Consider the following 19214-nt stretch of genomic DNA (forward strand, 5'->3'; position numbering starts at 1 on the left):
CGAGTTTTTGTGTAATGGCGCATTTTTGGCTCCCCGGAGCTTCCATAGCGTTAGTTTCACATGGCAGTATGGCAAGCGACAACAACAACATCATAGCACACACGAAACAGCAAGCGACAACATGGCTACCGGTGAGAGTTGGAAGTTTGTTCCCAAGAAAGGAATAAAATCATCTGTTGTTTGAAACTGGTATGGGTTTGCTGCGACAGACGTGGAGCAAGAGACCCCATGCTACCTACAGCCCATTGCAGTCAAAAGCAGCAGCACCAGCCGAATATGAAAATGGGGGTTACATTTGTCTTGCTTTTGATTAGGGCTGCTCCGATCACGATCAGCCGATCGTTAATGCGCATCTCGTCAGTAAAGCCGGTTTTCTAATCAGCTGTAAATTCCCTCAGGTGCGTGATTTCACATCGAGCCATAAGGAGCCATAACTGAGAAGATGTGCAAATCCACTTCATTTTCAGCGTTTATTTGCGCATCTTCTCAGTTAACAAACGGCTCTGTGTAGTAACAGCTGCTCGATGTGAAAACACGCACCTGAGGGAATTTACCGCTGATTAGAAAACTGGCTTTATTGACGAGATGCGCATTAACGATCGGCCGATCGTGATCGGAGCAGCCCTACTTTTGATTAAATAAAAGCAAAATTTGCTTTAAGTTGCCTGATGTTTGTACTAATTGCTTTCCTTAAGTAGGGGGGAAAATCGGAAATCGAATTAAAAAAAATAAAATCTGAGATTTTATTTTTAGGCCATATCACCCAGCCCTATCATGACGTATTTTTGGACTGATGCGACTTATACTCAGGCGCAACTGATAGTCCAAAAAATACGGTACATGTTAGCAACATTTCAAATTTATATCATTGGTAAAATTGGCCCTTTCGTTGATTGAAATAAAGCTGAAATAAAATGAACCCTAGATAACAAAAAACTTTGGCAATTGATAATAACAAGAAAAAAGAATACTATTAAAGCACAAACTCAAAAATAACACTGAACACAACATCTTAAAAGTCTTAAAAGTACACTTAAAAGTGTTAGCTTAGTTCACCCAAAAATAAAAATTCTGTCCATTCACACTAATGATGTTAACTACAATGACAACAATAAAGATATAATTGTAAAAATTATTGTAAAATTAAATTAATAGCAGGGTCGACTAATGATAACGGAGGAATGATAATGTTGGAATCACTTTCAAAACATTTTTTACGAGTTGCTGAATGACTGAAACACTGACAGCCAATCAGAATCCATTCCACTTTAAAGAGTTCAATCATTTAAGAGGCAGGCGATATATCTGCAGCGTGTGCTTATAATAAACAGAATATTATCATGTGTTGATGTGGATGCTAATAAAGATATCATTCTCGGTGTATACGGGCCTTTACTCACCATGATGATAGGCTCCAATGTTTTTAGAATCCACTTCTTTTTTAAGTATCCTCTTTTTTGTTCCACAGAAGAAAGTCAGTCATGACATAATTGTAATTTTTGTTGAACTATCCCTTCACATTGTGGTTCAACTGTGTTGCCCAGGACTACTGTCACCCCATTACGTGATACCAACTGATGCTACATCCTGCCACGATTACAGAATAAGCGCTAAACAAGTTTGACTAATCAACACTGGTGCAACAGGCTAAAATAAAACTGTGTGGTATGTTCTCAGTTGCTCCTGATTTCATTCCTTCTCCTCTTTTCTCCTCTCATCCATTCCCCTAGTCCTGACCCACTTTCATCTCCCTTTGAAGAGAGAGTGACCCAGCAATGTCCCTGATGAGGATCCTATACTGTTCTGCCCTGCACTACCCCCACGTCACCGTATCCATAGAGACATGGTCCATGTAAATACATCCCATATTCCACGACATACAAGCCTACTGAGTGCTGCCTTTCCATTCCTAAAGCCTGTGTAAGAGAGAGAAAGAGCAAGTGAGATTTACAACTTATTCAGAGAACTCAAGTTATAGAACTTTCAGACCAACAAATTCAATTTTCTCTCTTAAAGTGTCACAAGTATCAATTAACACAAAGTATCTAAATGTACAAAACAAGAATTTTTTTTGACAATGCCCAATAGTGACAGTTGTTGGACCACCATAAGTTGGTCAAGAAAGCTTAACTTCAACTTTCTGGACTAGTCCATAGCAAACGCAGAACTAGTAAACCTGAAACCATAGTGAATTCATTCAAAGTATAAGACATGGACATCATCACAAAAATAACCATAATAACTAAGCTAAAGCAAAGACTATAGAATACCCAAGATATGTCACTCGTATAGTTTTGAATGAGGAAAAATGCAACGTTCAATATGGCCGCTCTATCACAGGAAGCCCCGCCTTCTGAATGAAAGAGCAAATCGATTATCGGTAAAGTCAGCACGTCACTGCAGGTGAGATGTTCGCAAGTGCTCTGGCTGATCTAGCCTGAAAAATAAGTGTTTTATAATGCTATATGAACAAAAGTAACAATATTTATGACACAGTTGTTGGCAGATTTCTTTGGTGATTTCAAATATGCTAAGCTTAGTGAACAGTTCTGGAGAATTTGATGTTTCCCCATTCAAAGAGAGGAGCTGCACTTGCATGCCCGAGAGGAGTATCAAAGATGGCCGCCGAGTGACATGACTTTTCTTAGGGAAGTCGTGTCCTAGTGGTTAGAGAGTTTGACTCTTAATCCTAAGGTTGTGGGTTTGAGTCTCGGGCCGGCAATACCACGACTGAGGTGCCCTTGAGCAAGGCATCGAACCTCAAAACTGCTCCATGGGCGCCGCAGCATAAATGGCTGCCCACTGCTCCGTGTGTGTGTGTGTGTGCATGCGTGCGTGCACTTTGGATGGGTTAAATGCAGAGCATGAATTCTGAGCAAGTTCATCAAGCTTCTATCCAAACTGACTTTTTTGCAATTCAGTAAATACCTGCCTAGAGATACATGATATGTGTGAGGAAGTTGAACTGGGGAAATTCAGGTTTAGGACTGCATGTGTCTCTCACACGTACTCACAATAAACCGCAAGATTCTTCAACGTACACTACTACCATCCAGAAAGATGCCAGCCTCTCGTGTTCAGTTCAAGGCATCTTTTTTATTCACTATAGTTTAGAAAATGGTAATAAAATGACAAGAACTTCTTCAGAAATAATTATTTTATGCTAATTTGGTGCTTAAGAAACACCTATTATTAGTAGTAGTACTGAAAACAGCTGTGCTGCTTAAAAACCTTTTTCAGACTTCAATGAATAGAAAGTTTAAAAGAAAAGCATTCATTTGAACTAGAAATCTTGTTTAACAATGTAAATGTCTTTACTGTTACTTTTTAAAAATATATATACTTTCAACATATCCTTCCTGATAAATTATTAATTTCTTAAAAAAAAAAAAAGAAACCCTAAAATAAACAGTAGTGTACTTACACATAGGGGTGCACGATAAATATTGGCCAATAATTAACGCGCATCTCGTCAGTAAAGCCGTTCTCTAATCAGCTATAAATTCTATCAGGTGCTTGATTTCACAGAGAACAGAGAACCGGCTTTACTGACAAGATGCGCATTAATTATTTGCTGATATTTATCGTGGACCCCTACTTAAATATGCTAATTTTCCTATGCATTAGTGGTCAGTTTATATTAAATGGCCAGTGGCTGACAAATTAATGCAGCTTAATGACAGCAGATAAGATAAAATCAGTTATTTATTTTACAACATATACGCAAAATTCAATAAAACATTTGAAAACCATACTAGGCCAATCAGACACAGTTTTTGCCTGATAATTTAGAACATAATCTAAATAACCTGACTAGAGGATTATATATCAGTCTATCAATACAGTGAGTTTTATGATAGTCTATTGTCTTTCTAGGTATTGTAGTAAAACAGTTATAATAGTTTGGTTTTAATATACAACAACAATAAAATGATGCCTTTCTCACCTTGGGAACTAACAAATGAATTCAATGTTGTGGTCATGTCACACACTTGACTTCAAATGACAATTCTCTCATGGTGCAGGGATTTGCACGGGATGGATAAAGATTACTAAAATGATGAAGAAAAGTCTATTTTGGGAGCAGCTCATAACATCTTTATCCCATCCAGCTCCACCAATGACGTTCTCGCTCTCTCTCTCTCTGACACACATACACTTCCATCCATACACCTTTCCTTTTAGTCTTTCGACTGAATAGGAGATCCATTTATCTTGATTTATCGAAGTCTCTTCTCTCCGAGTTTATTCTAGCTCCCTCTTACCTTTCCCGTCTTCCAGACTCACTCCTCCATACATTTAAACTCATTCACCCTCACTCTCTCTCCATCTCAGAGCTGAGTTAAGCAGGTCAGCTAGGCAGGGATGCTGAGAGGGAAAAAAGATCACCACGAAGATGAGCAGCTCCATCTTATCGCACACATGTACAGTGGATGCTGCTTAAACGCACATGCATACTGACCAAACTCACACCGGTCACAACTTTATATCTTCACACAATGCAAACTGAATGCTAAGATGAAGGCAGAAAGGTCCAGCTATTACAGGCTTGCTTCCACAAATACTGCTCTTGGATATATTTATTGATGGCCCTGACTTTTCTGGACAATAGTATATGAAGAGACCCATATATGTCATCAGAAAACTTTTGTGGATGTCTACTGTGATCATATGAAGGGGTGTGAAACTGTGAACACAAACTGTGAATGCAAAAAACGTTTTCCTAGCATGTCCACAATGATTTTATAACTAACAACACAAAATTGTTTAGATTCTCCATTTAAGAAGGTAAACTGGTAAAAAAAAAAAAAAAATTGTTCCATTCAGACTACAAAAAAAAGGTGATATATTTTTATATGACAGTTCAAACTGCATGCTATATGAATTCTTCTGTTCAGACTGCTAGCATGTCCACAATGCAGATTTTACTGACAAAACTAAATAGTGTAGATTCACTATTTACAAAGGTGAATAGTCAGGGTACAAAAATGGATTTGAGTCAGATAGGCAATATATAAATACTATTACTACAACTTCTAGTAGTGAAAAAGCCTATGACATTCTGGACCCTATATAATAATTATGTTCTAAAATGATTAGCTTAACTCTATAGTGCCTTCAATGTCTAGATTTGGAAACCACATTATCTGGTCAATGAAGTGCATTGCTAAAACTTACAGTGTTCAAACACTAACCAAATCTGCACCGTGTAGAGATGGGGACTAGACCAGAATGACTCAGTCACACACACATTACTGCTGCTTATTGCTGGCCGGTATATCAAGTATGTACGATATATCGATATATTTTTAAAAGGTGATAGGGTATGAGGCAATACTGCCTATATTGATATACAGTAATTTGATATGAGCACATCTGAATAATAGCAGAGGACATAGAGTGAGCTGCTGCGGGGAAAGTGCTTAATACAAGTTTGTCCTAAACATGAGACATGCATACTTAAGATATAGTGAACATGTCTAGTTTGAAAGTGGTTTGTCCAATCAGATGCTCTTACAGACTTGTGTGCTGCTGACAGAGAGGATACATGCTGACAGAATACTAACCTACAAGTAAGTGTGTTTAGTTTCATGATAGCAGTAATGGGGTAATCAAAAATAAAATGCAATTAATATGCACTCTTGTGTTTATTTACATTTATTTTTAGTTTGGTGAACTGAACTTCTGCCTTAAAAAGCATTTATAATGTTACAATGTTAGAATGTGACATGATTGCACACAATGAATCGCATAGCCTACTTTCACTATATCTTTTTTCACTGCATTTAATATAAACATTGTTTTATTGGACAAAATTGTGAAGGATGTTAAAAAAAGTTTAAAAAAAAAGTATATATTTAAAAATTTATATATTTTTAATCCAAATAGAACGTGTAGAGGATACCGTATATTGCATATCAGCCAAAAAATACCAAGATATATTTTTGGTCATATCGCCCAGCCCTGCTAAGGGGTGCACCACAGCCAGGCACTCTACTCTTTGATATGGGAATGTAGTGGTCAAGAAAGAGCAGAAAGACAGTAAAGGACATAAACAGTGGAATTCTCCCTACAGGAAAAAGTTTCCATATCACAAACTGCACCGAGCCAGACTGAGAAAAAGTACCATCCATACCTTTGCAAAAGAGATTATAGGTTGGTCTGGATACAAGAGATGCCCTGTGTGATTTCCATTAGAGTACCATCTGTGCTTTGATGATCTAACTTTCCATTTCTTCCTAGTCCTACCTCCATCAAAAGTCACCAACACCTGGCTAAATTACAGCTACTAGCTTCTCTCGCACCCTAGGTATCCACCAAGTCAGTTCAGCATCTACAAAGCCTCTGTGTGCTTTTCATTACCAATTTATGAGCCAATGAGAAGCTGGAAGAAAACTACATTAGGAAGGGACAGGCAGCAACAGCGTATGGAAGGAAGCTAGGAGAAAGCCAGCTAAGATGCTCTTGACCGGAAGTCTACTCTTGTTTGCCCTTTTTATTAAGGGTGGCAAACTTTACTTTATGCTAAAAACACAGGGTCACATAGATCTGAATTAACTTGTGGTCCTGCAATGTGACTATAAACCGTAAGATTGCATCTGCAAAAGTGGAAAAAATCAATCCATCACTCATGTGGTTAGTAAATGACACCATGAGAGATCCATTCAACTTGCTCACTGACAACTCATGAACCACATTAAAAAGAGTCTATATGATTCCCAATTTAACTTGAACATACACTCATTTTGGGACTGGCTTATGTCTATGCGATTTATTTCTAAATTCAATGATGAATACACCTCAAAATGACCTACACTACCAAATGGATTGGTCAACGATGAATGATGACACTAAAAGGTTGAATGAGGGAAATGGCTTTAACTACGATCCCTTACAAGACAAATGAATTAAGGTTTAAGATGGAGGCTGTAAACGCTGCTCCACATCCCCATGCAATTTCCTTGTAATGCCTCAATTTGATATGTAAATCTGTGGATATTTGGATCTCCTCAAATGAACCTACTTCTGGTCTTCGATTCAAGTCAATGAAAAACTTGACCCAGGTCACCAAAACCCTTTCCTCAGCTGACAGTTTAGATGGTGACGAGCAGCAGGAGCAAGTTTGTAATCTAAAATTTCAAGATGTGCAGACCTTGCAATACACTTTTGTGAGCTTTGACAATCTCAATGGAGAATGTACTTCAGTATATACTGTTTTCATCCATAAAGCCACATGCAAACCATGATTTAGAGGAAAAGCTTGTTAAGAGCCACATCCAAATCGATGTGTTAGGCTATATGCCATCTGATGAGTGAAGGGATTTGTCCTGATTGAGTAAGGGCAAAGTCACACAGGGATAGACAGACTGAAATACTGATAGCGAGGTGGGCTATGGGTAAAAAAAAGGCACTTTTCATCACGAGTTTGCAGCAAGAAGATTCCTTTCCTGTTGTAGCTAAATGTAGCTTAATATGTTGTTCATCAAAAAAGTCTGTGTAAACTGTGTATTATTAAGTGTGTGTGTGTCCGTTCCTCCAAGAGCTATGAAATGTAGGAGTATATTGTGAGATGAATGGGTAATACTGCCTCAGGTGGTCTCCAAAAAGACTATCGAGCTTGTGTCCGTCCCAGTTTAGTTTATGTCAGTGACAAGAAATGAGACGTGACATTAACGGCAACTACATTCCTGTCTACCAGGAAGTTCTAGCAGAGTACACATCTGAAAATTGTTTCGGTTATACAAAGTACTGTTTATTGTGTCCATTTGCGGCAAAATAGTAAAACTCACCTTTGAGTATTGATGCTGTACTTCTAAAGTTAAAAAGTTAGAGAATAAGCCTTGTATGATCTCACAAAATACCTCATATAACATGTAAAGCTCTGGCCATTTCTCTAAATGAACTGAGTTTTTAATAAATGCTTTTCAGCAAAAAAAAAAAAGCCCTCTTTAAACAACCCCACAGTACGTTTACAGTCATTACAAGATTTCGTACAATCAAGTTAGTTGGACTATTCACAGCCCCGTGTCACTCTGCCACAGACACCAAAAGAAATCCAAAAACAGAGCTTGTCACACATTAAAAATGAATAACGGGGCCAAAAGAAAACAAAGAAACTAGAGAGGGTTGATTCATTCATACTCAAGAGCACAAAAAAGCTTGAAAACTTTAGATGATTCGGGAAAGGGAGATAAAAGAGATACTATTTTAAGGGACAGGTGGTTCATATAATCCAACTAAAAGTATTGTGGATCTAAAAAGATGTCTCAAAAGAGACAGTCTCCTATTACACATCTCTTTTTTTTCCACCTCAAAGTAGCCTTAATCCAAGATTCACCTAAACCAAATGATTCCACCCATTGTTTTTCTAAAAAAGACAATTGATCCATAACCAAAGCACGAATCCTAACGAACACAACAGGCATTTTTAAACCATTCCGTGACAACGTGTAATGATGCAGTATAAAGGCTGATCGAGATGGCAAAATGCAAAGGAAGAGCAGAAGCAGATGTGTGTCCATTTTGAACCGGCATTGCTACTTCAGCACCACAGCAGAAGCCTTGCAGAAAACGCTATGGAGATGAAGGGTGTAGGCATAGCCAGATTCATCCACACACTGGGTGAAAGAGAGACCTGAGTAAATGTGCCACATCCAAATGCATTATAGAAGTATATTGTAATAAGAATCGGACATATATCTCCCTCCAAGAAACACGCTCGTGCACGTATGAACATTATGAAAAATCTGTAACGTCACCTTATATGTCGAGATCACAGGAATAAAATACCGTTTTTATACACAAAATATGACCTAGCACGGTCATATGTTTATCAAACGGCAAATATGTTAACCAATGCGTTGAAAACCAATAAGATATCGGTCAAATTTCGACAGCTTTCAGGCATTCTGTGCACAAGATTTGCATCCCATGCAACACCGCAGTTTTGCATTAATGTAATTGTGGCCGAGCTGATGCTCTGGGATTTTCTTTCTTTCTTAAACAACCATTAAATGAAGGCTGGGTGTCTGAAACGAACGTGATGGGCTAACCTGACTCATCAATCCGAGTAATGAAAAGCGATAATCGAGATGCATTGAAGGTCTCATAATCGAACATGTTAGGTGCATGGCTGCAAACGCGAGTCATGCAATGGATTTGACTTAGGCTTTTTGTATATATCTGACAGAATAAGCTGTTCAATAGTCGCAATGGTTCAAAACAGATGTATTGCACGGTTTTAATCATTGCAGATCACGTCCACTGAAAAGCAGCCTGGATGCCATGAGTTGAGCCACTGATCTCTGGATCGCACAGGAGGATAACGTTTAAATACCTGCCAGTGGTCTTTTGCATCTGACCCAGTTTACATGAAGTAACAAACCGACTATGCCCCCACTCCCCTGCCTAAAACCCCGGCCTGTGCATCAGGCATCTTCGGGTAACGTTACACGGTGTCTTGTGAAGAATGAGGAGGGAACAGGCTGAGCCCTATGAGAGCATCCGTCTACCCTCGCAAAAAAGAAAAGAAAAAAGACTATAGTAGTGTTTTACGTGTTAAGAAACCAACTGTAGTCTTACCTCAGCTTCGTGTCCAGCTTCCAGAAGCAGCCATTACCAGTATTCCCCCTCAACCGTCCGAACCTCCGCCACACAGGTACCGGGGCGGACCGAAAAACCGGCAAAACGACCCCCTCCCCCCAGAACCGCCACCCCTTCGGATGGGTTGCTACGATCGTCTCCCGAAAAACGACGAAAAGCGCACGCTATCGTCTCGTCGTAGCTCCCTCTTCAGCACATTTGTCGTTATTTTTCACAGTCCCCCAAAAGCAGAAATGTGCGCGGCGGGAGCGTTTTCAAATCCCCGGCGCGGCCAACCGCCAGTCCGATGAGCAGCAGTTACATGCAACCTTGACAACCGCCTCTCCGTGCTCCGCGGTAGTCCGCCTAGACGTGGTGTCTCCCTCAGACAAAAATCGCGTTCAGTCGGGTAGTAGCGGCGGCTAGCGCTCAGGCTAACCGCGATCACATCGCCCAGCAGCGGCAGTATACGTTAGTAGCGGGTCGCTGGCGGTGGTATTGCAGCAGCAGCGAGGGGGTGGAGGGCTGAGAAGAAGAGTGATTAAATGAAAAAAGAAAAAGAAAGAAAAACGGATGAACTAAAAACCGGGGTTTCTTCGTCGCACCGCTACAATTAGCGATGTGCATTCGCCAGGGACCCCCCCTCACTGCCCGTTAATCTCGGATCGGCTCCGCGGCTGCTCGTCGCTTAGCGAGGGTCTGCACGGTAAAGCGCGTCCCCGCTACAAAGCGCGCTCGCTTCAGTGTGTGCAGTGTTCACAAAATGGCCGCCTAAACAAACCCGACAACGGGTTGCACCCAGCGGCTGTTAGCGTGATTTGCCTCGGCATTTGCCTGTGTAGGGGAGGAAAACGATGCTTTTACTGAAACAATAATTTGGAAACCGAGCACTGGAGTGCCTTTTTGGCCCGTTTCAAGCTATTAGAATGTGACATGGTTGCCTGAAGCCAAGGCAAATGAACAATGGAGACGTGAAGCAGCTCACTCACACAGCTAATCTGCGACCATACATGGTTATGACTAAGAAAACCTTTATCTTAATTTAGCTCAACCTTTATATTTCAGCACAATCGATTTGGGACAAGACAATGATGTGATAAAGTACTTGGGAAGTTTTCCCCCAATGCTGTTTCCATAAGTTTCGTTATCAAGTAACATTTCCCCCGTTTAAGAACAGTTTAAACGAGTTTAGGACGGACTGCTGGTCACAGTCTGAAGTTTAGAGCATTTTCAACCGGACAGACCAGCTTGGTAAGACTAGGAGACCTAGAGAACACCAACGAACCAGTTTAAGCTATCTTTATTTTATCCGCAAAGTGTCCCATTCATTTGAATATTATTAGTTTAAAACGTTTCGCTATAAAATATTTAAGGCTTTACAAACGCACAACTTCTCGGCAAAAGTCGGTTACAGGTTCCACGAGCTCATAACCGATTAAACAAACGTGCTAAAGTTTATTACTCAACTACTTCGATCATATTAAGTATATCTATACATTTTTTTTTATTGTATGATACCCAATGAACACACTTCATTCTTCTTCTACTAACTTTTTTTTTATGGCGGATGGCAAACCAACTTTTGGTGTAAACACACTTCATTTATTTTGTAAAGTTATTTTATAGTGCTGAGATTCAAGTCACTTAACCGTTTATAAAACGCGAAAGCATGATTTAAAATATAACTCTGTGTAGAGGCGCCTCGTGAACGCGCTCAAGTCATCGGAATAATGCGCTTTTTCAAGAAATCTTCATCGAAGAGGGACGGGTTCGCGCAGTGGATGTGAAACTGATTAAGTTAACAGAGGTCTTTATATACATATCTTTCATCACCATTACATGGGATAAAAAGACAAGAAGGTATCGGATGTGACCAACTCCCCCCAGGGCACGCAACACATTCACACCAAAAATATTTATAGGTGTCTTTGTTTATAACCTTTTAAGCGCACTAGGATTTTTGTGGTAAGACTCAAAGTCTTTCATGAATGGACACTTACGTCTTCATGTGTGAGACCTACCGTAATTTAAAACTAAACGCAAAACATGTCTTTAAACTGGACATAAACTAAACAGGTCGCCAGGCAAGTCAACCTCGGTCGGTTACTAAAATTTAAACATGCAGGAAGTTCGTCATCAAATTCAAGGTGAAAGTTCACAGCGCCACCTTTACCTCTGCATTACATTCCGATCCGACGCCATCTAGTGGTGTACAGAAACAGCTCAGTGAGTGAAAACGAAAAACAACCTCTTTCAGGTCAAGTATACACTTCTCAGACATTTGGTATTAGTGAAATAATAATAATAATAAAATAAATAAATTAATACTTAAATTACACAAGGATTCGTTTAAATTATCAAAAGTGACATTTATAATGCTGTGTTTTTTGTTGTATTTATTACAGAATCCTAAAAAATGATTGCTGTTTCAGACAAAATAAATAAAAATAATTAGATTAGGGATAAAGTTAGAAAATGTATTTTAAATTGTAATAATATTTCACAATATTACTGTTTATTGTATTTTTTATTTTAATAATTTAATTTACAAAAACATTTCATATTCAGTGACGATTGTCAGACGTATCTTTATATATATGTGTGTGTGTGTGTGTGTGTGTGTATGTATGTGTGTATGTATGCATGCATATACTTGTATATCTGTGAAAAACTTTATTTGAAAAAATGTATTGTCATTTATTGGGGAAATAACAAACAGAAACAACTAAATAGTCTTTATTCAGAGATAATAATAAAAAAAAAACCTGGTCCTCCTTTGGCCTTGATAACAGCGTGTACTCTTGCTGGCATTGTCTTTATGTACTTTTTTCTGTCGTTATTTACTTTCAGATGGTTTCTTGTTGTTCCCAAAGACTGGCTTTTGATTAAACTTTTGTACGATCTATCTTTGAATCCATTAAATCCCAACAATAATTATATTTTAGCAATAGAAACATTGTGACTAAAGAGCTTACACATACTGGTGTGGATTAACAGAAACATAAAAAATGATTTTGGTAATCACCAATACTGTTAGTTTAGGGCAGCTGTGGCACAAACCTTACACTGGCTGGAGGTCTAACACATTTACATGTGATTTATATATATATATATATATATATATATATATATATATATATATATATATATATAGATAGATTTAAATGTTTCTAATAAAATCGGTCATAAACATGATCCCTGCACGATCTAATCTAGTGTCTCATAGTCACTGTCATCCATTGTCTGTGACACATTTCGTCTCCCTCTGCATTTTTTTGGCCATTTTTTCCTCTGTTAAAGAATAAATAAACTCTTAAGCTTCTTAAAAAGTCCTCCTCCCTACTCCTAACACTCTTTGACCTTGAGATCTTTTAAGGATTTTCTTTTTTGAAGATTTTTTAGTGTTTTTAAAGTATTCTTAAGCTATCAAAGACATAAGACAATGTTTATTTAAAATAATGGATGGATTTTCATCAGATATTATTCCAGTCTTCAGTGTCACATGATGCTTCAGCATAATATTTTATATGTTTTTTGGACAATTATTTAAAACCTTTGATCGACTGAGGTGCGTATATAGCTTGATTTTGGATTGGGACAGAAACGGCCAATATTGAAGTGAATTAGAATTTCTCTTATATTCTGCTTGTGATTATGATAATCCACCACCTATATAATTTTCAACCTTCATTTTTAAGCAATGAACTGAACAAATGTATTGATCTTTAATTTTTATTTATAAAAATGCCCCAGTTTTAAATGGCCATCTTACGATCACTGAACTTCTGGACAATGAAGCATCTGAACCTTTAATTCATATCACTAACAATTCATCTAATAAAGACATGTCTCACACAGTGCCTTGTAAGGAAAAAAAGTTGAACTCATCAAACTATTTTGCTGGAGTATCCACTTGTTTCAGAAGGGAGTTTTGGGCGTTTGTCAGATGGCCAGGCGGAGAAAACCAGCAAACAAACTTAAAATACTTTTTTTTGGAAAGAGTTGGTGATGGTTTATACGAATACTTCTCAAACAGCATCACGACAAAGTTTTGAATTGGCTTCTTGAAAACTTTGTTTGAGAGGTACAAACAGGGAAAAAATGAAAACAAATGTGATATTAGATTAAAACTTTTTTTACTAAAATATACAACAGAAACAAACGTAAGCTTTGGAAAACTGTTGATTCAGTTAACATAACGCATCTAGCTTCCAATAATTCTTACAAGCAAAACAAAATTAATCTGAGTACAGTATATTACAAGACAGAGGATGATCATACAAAGGAAAAAAGGGACTCGAGTTACTCTCCATAAAGAAAATGTTGTCTGTACCAATCGGATACAAAGGGATACCCTCCCAACCTGGTGCACACAGAAAATGATTTGTTATATCAGTCTTTTGTCATCTGCAAACTGTGGGTCCATCTAGTGGCAGAAGCAGTTATTTCAGGCGTAAAGAAGAATGCGACTAATGAAAATTTCCACAGAGAAACCTCACTTCTTCTGCTTGGGTGGTGGTCTGCAAAAAAATAAAAATGAAGATTTTTAGCTTTAAAAGAAATGTTTCAGACCAAAACTATTCAGGCTTAAATACAAGCCTGCTCAAACCAGGGGGCACATTAAATGTTTCTCTATTTGTTCTTCTAAGTTTACACATAAAGACTCACCTGTAGATTCCCACAACAACTGCGTGATCCCTCTCATACGGCTCCAGTGTCAGCTGCTCCTGAGGTTTCATGTTCTCAGCGCTCATCTTCTTAACCTCTGATGCAAACACTGCCTCTGGAGCAGCTGTTGAATCAATGCAGTTGGCCTGAGGAAGAAAAGAATGTTAACAAGAAAGGACTGATAAATACTTGCAGCAAAAACATGATCAATGTCGACATGGCAGCATTATACTTATTTTACCTTGATGGAAATAACAAAATGTCCTCCATTCTTCAGGAAATTGTGTGCATTGAGGGCGACGATTCTTGTTTGGTCAGGCTGAGCAACATCAGCAAAGATAACGTCCACCATACCTTAAAAATAACAGGGCAGCGCTTAACCAAACTACCTAGCAATGTGCATTCTGTATCTTTTAAATGTACCCACTGAACTTACCAACAAGCATGCGGTATTTGTGCGGGTGTCGTGCATCTTCAATGATGGGAATAATGTTGGTTCTCTTCTTGGCCACATTCAGCAAGTCTCTGCCTGATCTGTGGGAGAACTCGACAGCATACACCAACCCCTCCTATGAGGAGAAAATGAAGAAATTAGAAAACGTCATACGATGCTTCCAGAAATTAAAGTTAAATAATATTAAAGGGGTCGTAAACTGAGAAATAAATATTCCCTTGATCTTTGGACACATAAGAGTGAGGTCACTGCACTATAAAAAGTTTCAGAACTCAAAACTTTCTCATTAGTCTAGAAACAGCTTATATTGAAGTCAATCTGCCAGAACAATAGCTTGTGTAAAGTGTTGCTTTATGATGTAATAGTGTGGATAAACCCCGCCTCCACATGAGATCAGCACCTGCTTCTACTGCCTGTTTAGCCCCTCCCACCGGTTCTACATCACTGCCTGTTTAGCCCCTCCCACCCACCGGTTCTACATCACTGCCTGTTTAGCCCCTCCCACCGATTCTACATCACTGCCTGTTAAGCCCCTCCCACCGGTTCTACATCACTGCCTGTTTAACCCTTCTCGCTGATTCTACATCACTGCCTGTTTAGCCCCTCCCACTAATTCAAACATAAGGACATTTCGCACCGCGGGAACCTTTTCATAGTACCAGAACTAATTATTGAACTAACCACTTTTTGTCATTTTCACACCGCTGCAACTGGATGTGATTTTAGTACCGGACTGCCTTTTTCGAGAACCAAATTAGCTCCTACTCCGGAGCAGGGTCTAGGCAGTACAACTGGTACCATCCGTGATGTAAGCAGATATTGACTGTCCAGATGCGTTCGAAAATGCCCTCACCTGCCATGAGTTAAAACGCTGTGTAACATACTGTAAACATTGTGTCAATTTATTTCACAAGTATGATGGCGGACGCTGAAGTGCAGGCACTTGTAGCAAATGTAGCACTGCCACTATTCTTTCAATCGCTTTACGTATACGTCAACATTCCATGTCCATTATTGTAGAACCCGCAAGACACAACAAAAACACTTTGATCACAGCGTCCTCCTCCCTGTTGTAAACATTTTCTTCTTTGTTTCCGTTGTTGAAGGCCGGTCACAAATGACATTGCTGTCGACTGGCATACGTCCCTTCCTAGGACAAACTGTCAGTGAGAATCAGCTGCGAATGCCACCCTTTAAATGGTACTGGGAAGTAGTTCACGCAAATGTCCAAAAGGATGTAGGATGTAGACTGTCAAACTACACAACTGTTAGCCAATCATAGCAGTGGGTGTTTACATCCGAGTCTACAATCCTCCACACCTATTCAAACAGAGGGTGCAGATGAGGGGGTCAAAACAAGACCGAAAACAGCCTATTACTTCTAAATTATGATGTTTTTTTGATGTAAAAATCTTGATAACATGTGACCTCAGAGATTGATATAAAATAATTTAAAAGGCATGACCCCTTTATTACTTCATTAAACAGCATTGTTAACTAATCTGAAGATTGTTATCTTTTCTATGGAACGGAAGACGTTATCTGAAGTTGTGGAACTTAATGTCCAAGTATGATTGTTTAAAATGGCTGTAAAAAATATGGTTTTTGCAAGGTATAGAGAGGAAGGTCATTGATTAGGTGACAGTTCATTTATACATTTATTATTATTATTATTTTTTTTTTCATTTGTCCGGCCAACCAGTTAATTATTAAAAGTAGTGGAGAAGGGGTAGTATGGAATAAGCTTATGCTTCTTCCAACCTTTTTGACATGTATAAGTTCTAAAAAAAAGTTTTCATTCATTCATTCATTCATTCATTCAAAAAAACGAAATCTATTCAGAATAAGTAACTGAAAAAGCTAAAATAGAACATAAAACAAAAATAACTGAAAAAAGTGTAAAAGTACACAAATTACTCAAACTATAAATGAAATTAAAACAAAAATTCAAATCCAAATAACGGAAAAAAAGCACAAAACACTACCAAACCTTCAAATTAAAATGAACTGAAAATACAAAGATTGTAAATATTATTAAATGGTATAGCAGCACATAAAAACAAAAACTCCACTACTATTGGAATAATTGTAAAATGCTTCTAAAGTTTGAGCTCTAATGCGTTTAAACCTTTTTTTTCTATGTAAAAATATTATCCAAGCTTCATATTTAGACACACCTATACCAGTACAATACACAGTATTATGCAGAAAACACATTCTTTAATGTTTCAGTGTTTTTTATTTGATGTTGATGTGTGCAGACGTGGTCTTTAACAATTATAAAGAAGACAGACACACATACCGGTCCAACAATGTCAGAAACATGGGACACAGTAGTTCCTGATGCGGCTCCTAGGTACATGACCTTCGCTCCTGGCTTGATGTGGATCTGGTCAATACCTCCTAAAATGGCTGCAGCAAGCTTCGACCGGAAAGGGTTCCATGCTCTATATTCTATTTTAGTTTCCCCTTCCTTATGTAAGAAAAGAAAATTTACATGTAATGAATGCAATGCTTTCTAAAACTACTCGAGTGAGCATCAAAGACATGCTTCCATAAGCTCACCTCAACACTTATTCTCTTCTCTCCATACACAGACTCTCCAACCACCATGTTCTTTGTGACCAGGGCGTCCTCTTTACCACGGCAGATAAAAACTCCTGGAATTTTAAACGGAACATGGTTATTTAACACACTCTCAGAAACAAAATGTTGTTGATTATGTCTGCATTTGAGAATGTTGTGATGTTGATGACCCACCTTCATGTCTATGGGGCTCTACGGTCACTTTTTTGCCCCCTCTGAACCCTCCTCGGCCTCTAGGAGTCCCCCGACCGCCACCTCGTCCTCTGAAGCCACCATCACCGCCAGGGGACCTGAATCCTCCGCCTTTACCAAACAAGAGACTAATTAATAAATGCTGTAGGAGTATTGTTCATTCTTAGTTAATGTGATCTAAAGTTGTTAAATAATGAACCTTATTGTAAAGTGTTACCAAAACAATATAAAAATAAGTATATATTCATACATGCATGTTAAACGAAAACCTTTTTTAAACAAAAGTCATTCAAATGACATCTCTTTTCAGACAACATGAATAATATATATTAGAAATAAAGTGAAAAATACAAATAAGCCTTACCTCCACCACCTCTACCTCCTCGAAACCCTCCTCTTCCACCTCGGTCTCCTCCTCTTCCCCCTCCTCTTCCTCCGAAGCCTCCTCGACCCCCACCTCCTCTTGGGGTGAATCCTGTGAAGAGAAGTCAAATATCAACTCACTGATGTCCAGCTTCAACTAACCCCTTATATTAGAAAAACCTTAGAACTCTTTTAACAAAGAAAGCTGTTAGAGATGACACGATTCTAAACAAGGGTTGCAACTGAGCTCTGGTGTTGAAATGTCCTCAACCGACCCAACTCAACTCCACAACTAACTCTATACAAAGTTAAATTCCATTCGTTGGTAACTTCGGTTTGCGTGTAATATGTATTGGTTACAGGTTGCTGAATGAACTAAAACTATTAGTTCTGGTGGGCATGATTTCACCAGTACATGTTTCGGGATCCTTGTTGATCCTGGAACAACATTCCAATGGCATTTTTAAGGAATAAGTTTTTAAGAAATGTCAAATTTAAGGTCACAATCATGGTTAGATGCTTCTACACCCCTGTTATTGATCTATAATTTCCCTGATTTTAGGAATAAATTATGGGTAGGGTTAGGTTTAGGGGTGTCTAACTTGGTAAAATCACGGTGACCGTTTCTTTTACTAGGTTGTCGATATGAATATGGTCTGAGGTCATTTCCTAAACCTATGTGGTCCTTAAAAAGTTTGGAAACTCAACCATGAAATTAAGCATTGTGCACAATGTCCAGGAAAAAAAAAACATCTAACGCATAAAAATTACAAATATCATTTTAATTTGAATAAAACAACGCAGCTAGGTAAATTAGATCAATCTTAGACAAAAAAAAAAAAAATAACAACGTTAGCTAATCTTGTTTAGAGACATTCGCGTTAAATACTGCGAAATATCGTAGACTACATTGAAACAAGGTTTTTATAATACCACACTAAAATGTTTAAAGATAGTAATAAAATAACAAACAATGTCATTACATTTGAGAGAAAGATCGTTTCGTGCAGAAACACTTATGCGCGTGGCTAGCTTAACATGTTCACGCGCGAGCAAAATAAACACTTATTTGATCGCGCGACAATCAAAACCTTCTATGCACAACTATAAATAACTTACCTGGTCTCATTTTACTTCAGTATATATAGCTATTCCCAAAATTAGCTGCCGTTAATTTAGTCTACTCCTTCTTCTCTTGGCCTCTCCTCCTCCAGGCTCTTGCAGCACCGATCAGGTGGTCACGTGTGCGTCACGTCTTTTCCCATAATGCACTTGCAAAACAAAACAAAAAAAAAAAACGTGGCTCTTGCTCGCTGTCCCGCCGTCTAGTGGGAGACATTGCCACTACAATACTATCACTCAACGTCGT

The 19214-nt window shown here is 38.4% G+C and overlaps 3 protein-coding genes across 3 annotated transcripts in view; 1 reads left to right on the forward strand and 2 right to left on the reverse strand.

The window, feature by feature from the left end:
• Window positions 1-10317, reverse strand: part of LOC113059518 (dual specificity tyrosine-phosphorylation-regulated kinase 1B-like) — a 42628-nt gene extending 32311 nt beyond the window's left edge. Inside the window, exon 1 of the mRNA XM_026228050.1 lies at window positions 9583-10317. The gene's annotated coding sequence lies outside the window, so the exon portion shown is untranslated. The remainder of the gene's footprint in view (window positions 1-9582) is intronic.
• Window positions 1-19214, forward strand: part of LOC113059477 (collagen alpha-6(VI) chain-like) — a 1020620-nt gene that overhangs the window by 633558 nt on the left and 367848 nt on the right.
• Window positions 13702-19103, reverse strand: LOC113059559 (rRNA 2'-O-methyltransferase fibrillarin-like). The gene is made up of 9 exons (XM_026228121.1): window positions 18965-19103; window positions 17847-17957; window positions 17465-17593; window positions 17270-17364; window positions 17007-17177; window positions 14687-14819; window positions 14492-14604; window positions 14251-14396; window positions 13702-14102 (listed from the first exon to the last, which is right to left on the reverse strand). Exons 1-9 carry the CDS (start codon window positions 18972-18974, stop codon window positions 14078-14080), a joined length of 933 nt encoding a protein of 310 aa, XP_026083906.1. The 5' UTR covers window positions 18975-19103; the 3' UTR covers window positions 13702-14077.

Source organism: Carassius auratus, chromosome 41 (assembly GCF_003368295.1).
Source record: "Carassius auratus strain Wakin chromosome 41, ASM336829v1, whole genome shotgun sequence".
NCBI classification, from domain to species: domain Eukaryota; kingdom Metazoa; phylum Chordata; class Actinopteri; order Cypriniformes; family Cyprinidae; genus Carassius; species Carassius auratus.

Bases quoted from the DNA above. Each gene is read 5' to 3' on its own strand.
- LOC113059559 (XM_026228121.1), bottom strand. The intron at 17,365-17,464 runs GTGGGTCATCAA...TTAAAATTCCAG, and splicing joins AGAGCCCCATAGACATGAAG to GAGTTTTTATCTGCCGTGGT. The intron at 14,103-14,250 runs GTGAGTCTTTAT...ATTTTTTTGCAG, and splicing joins GTTGTTGTGGGAATCTACAG to ACCACCACCCAAGCAGAAGA.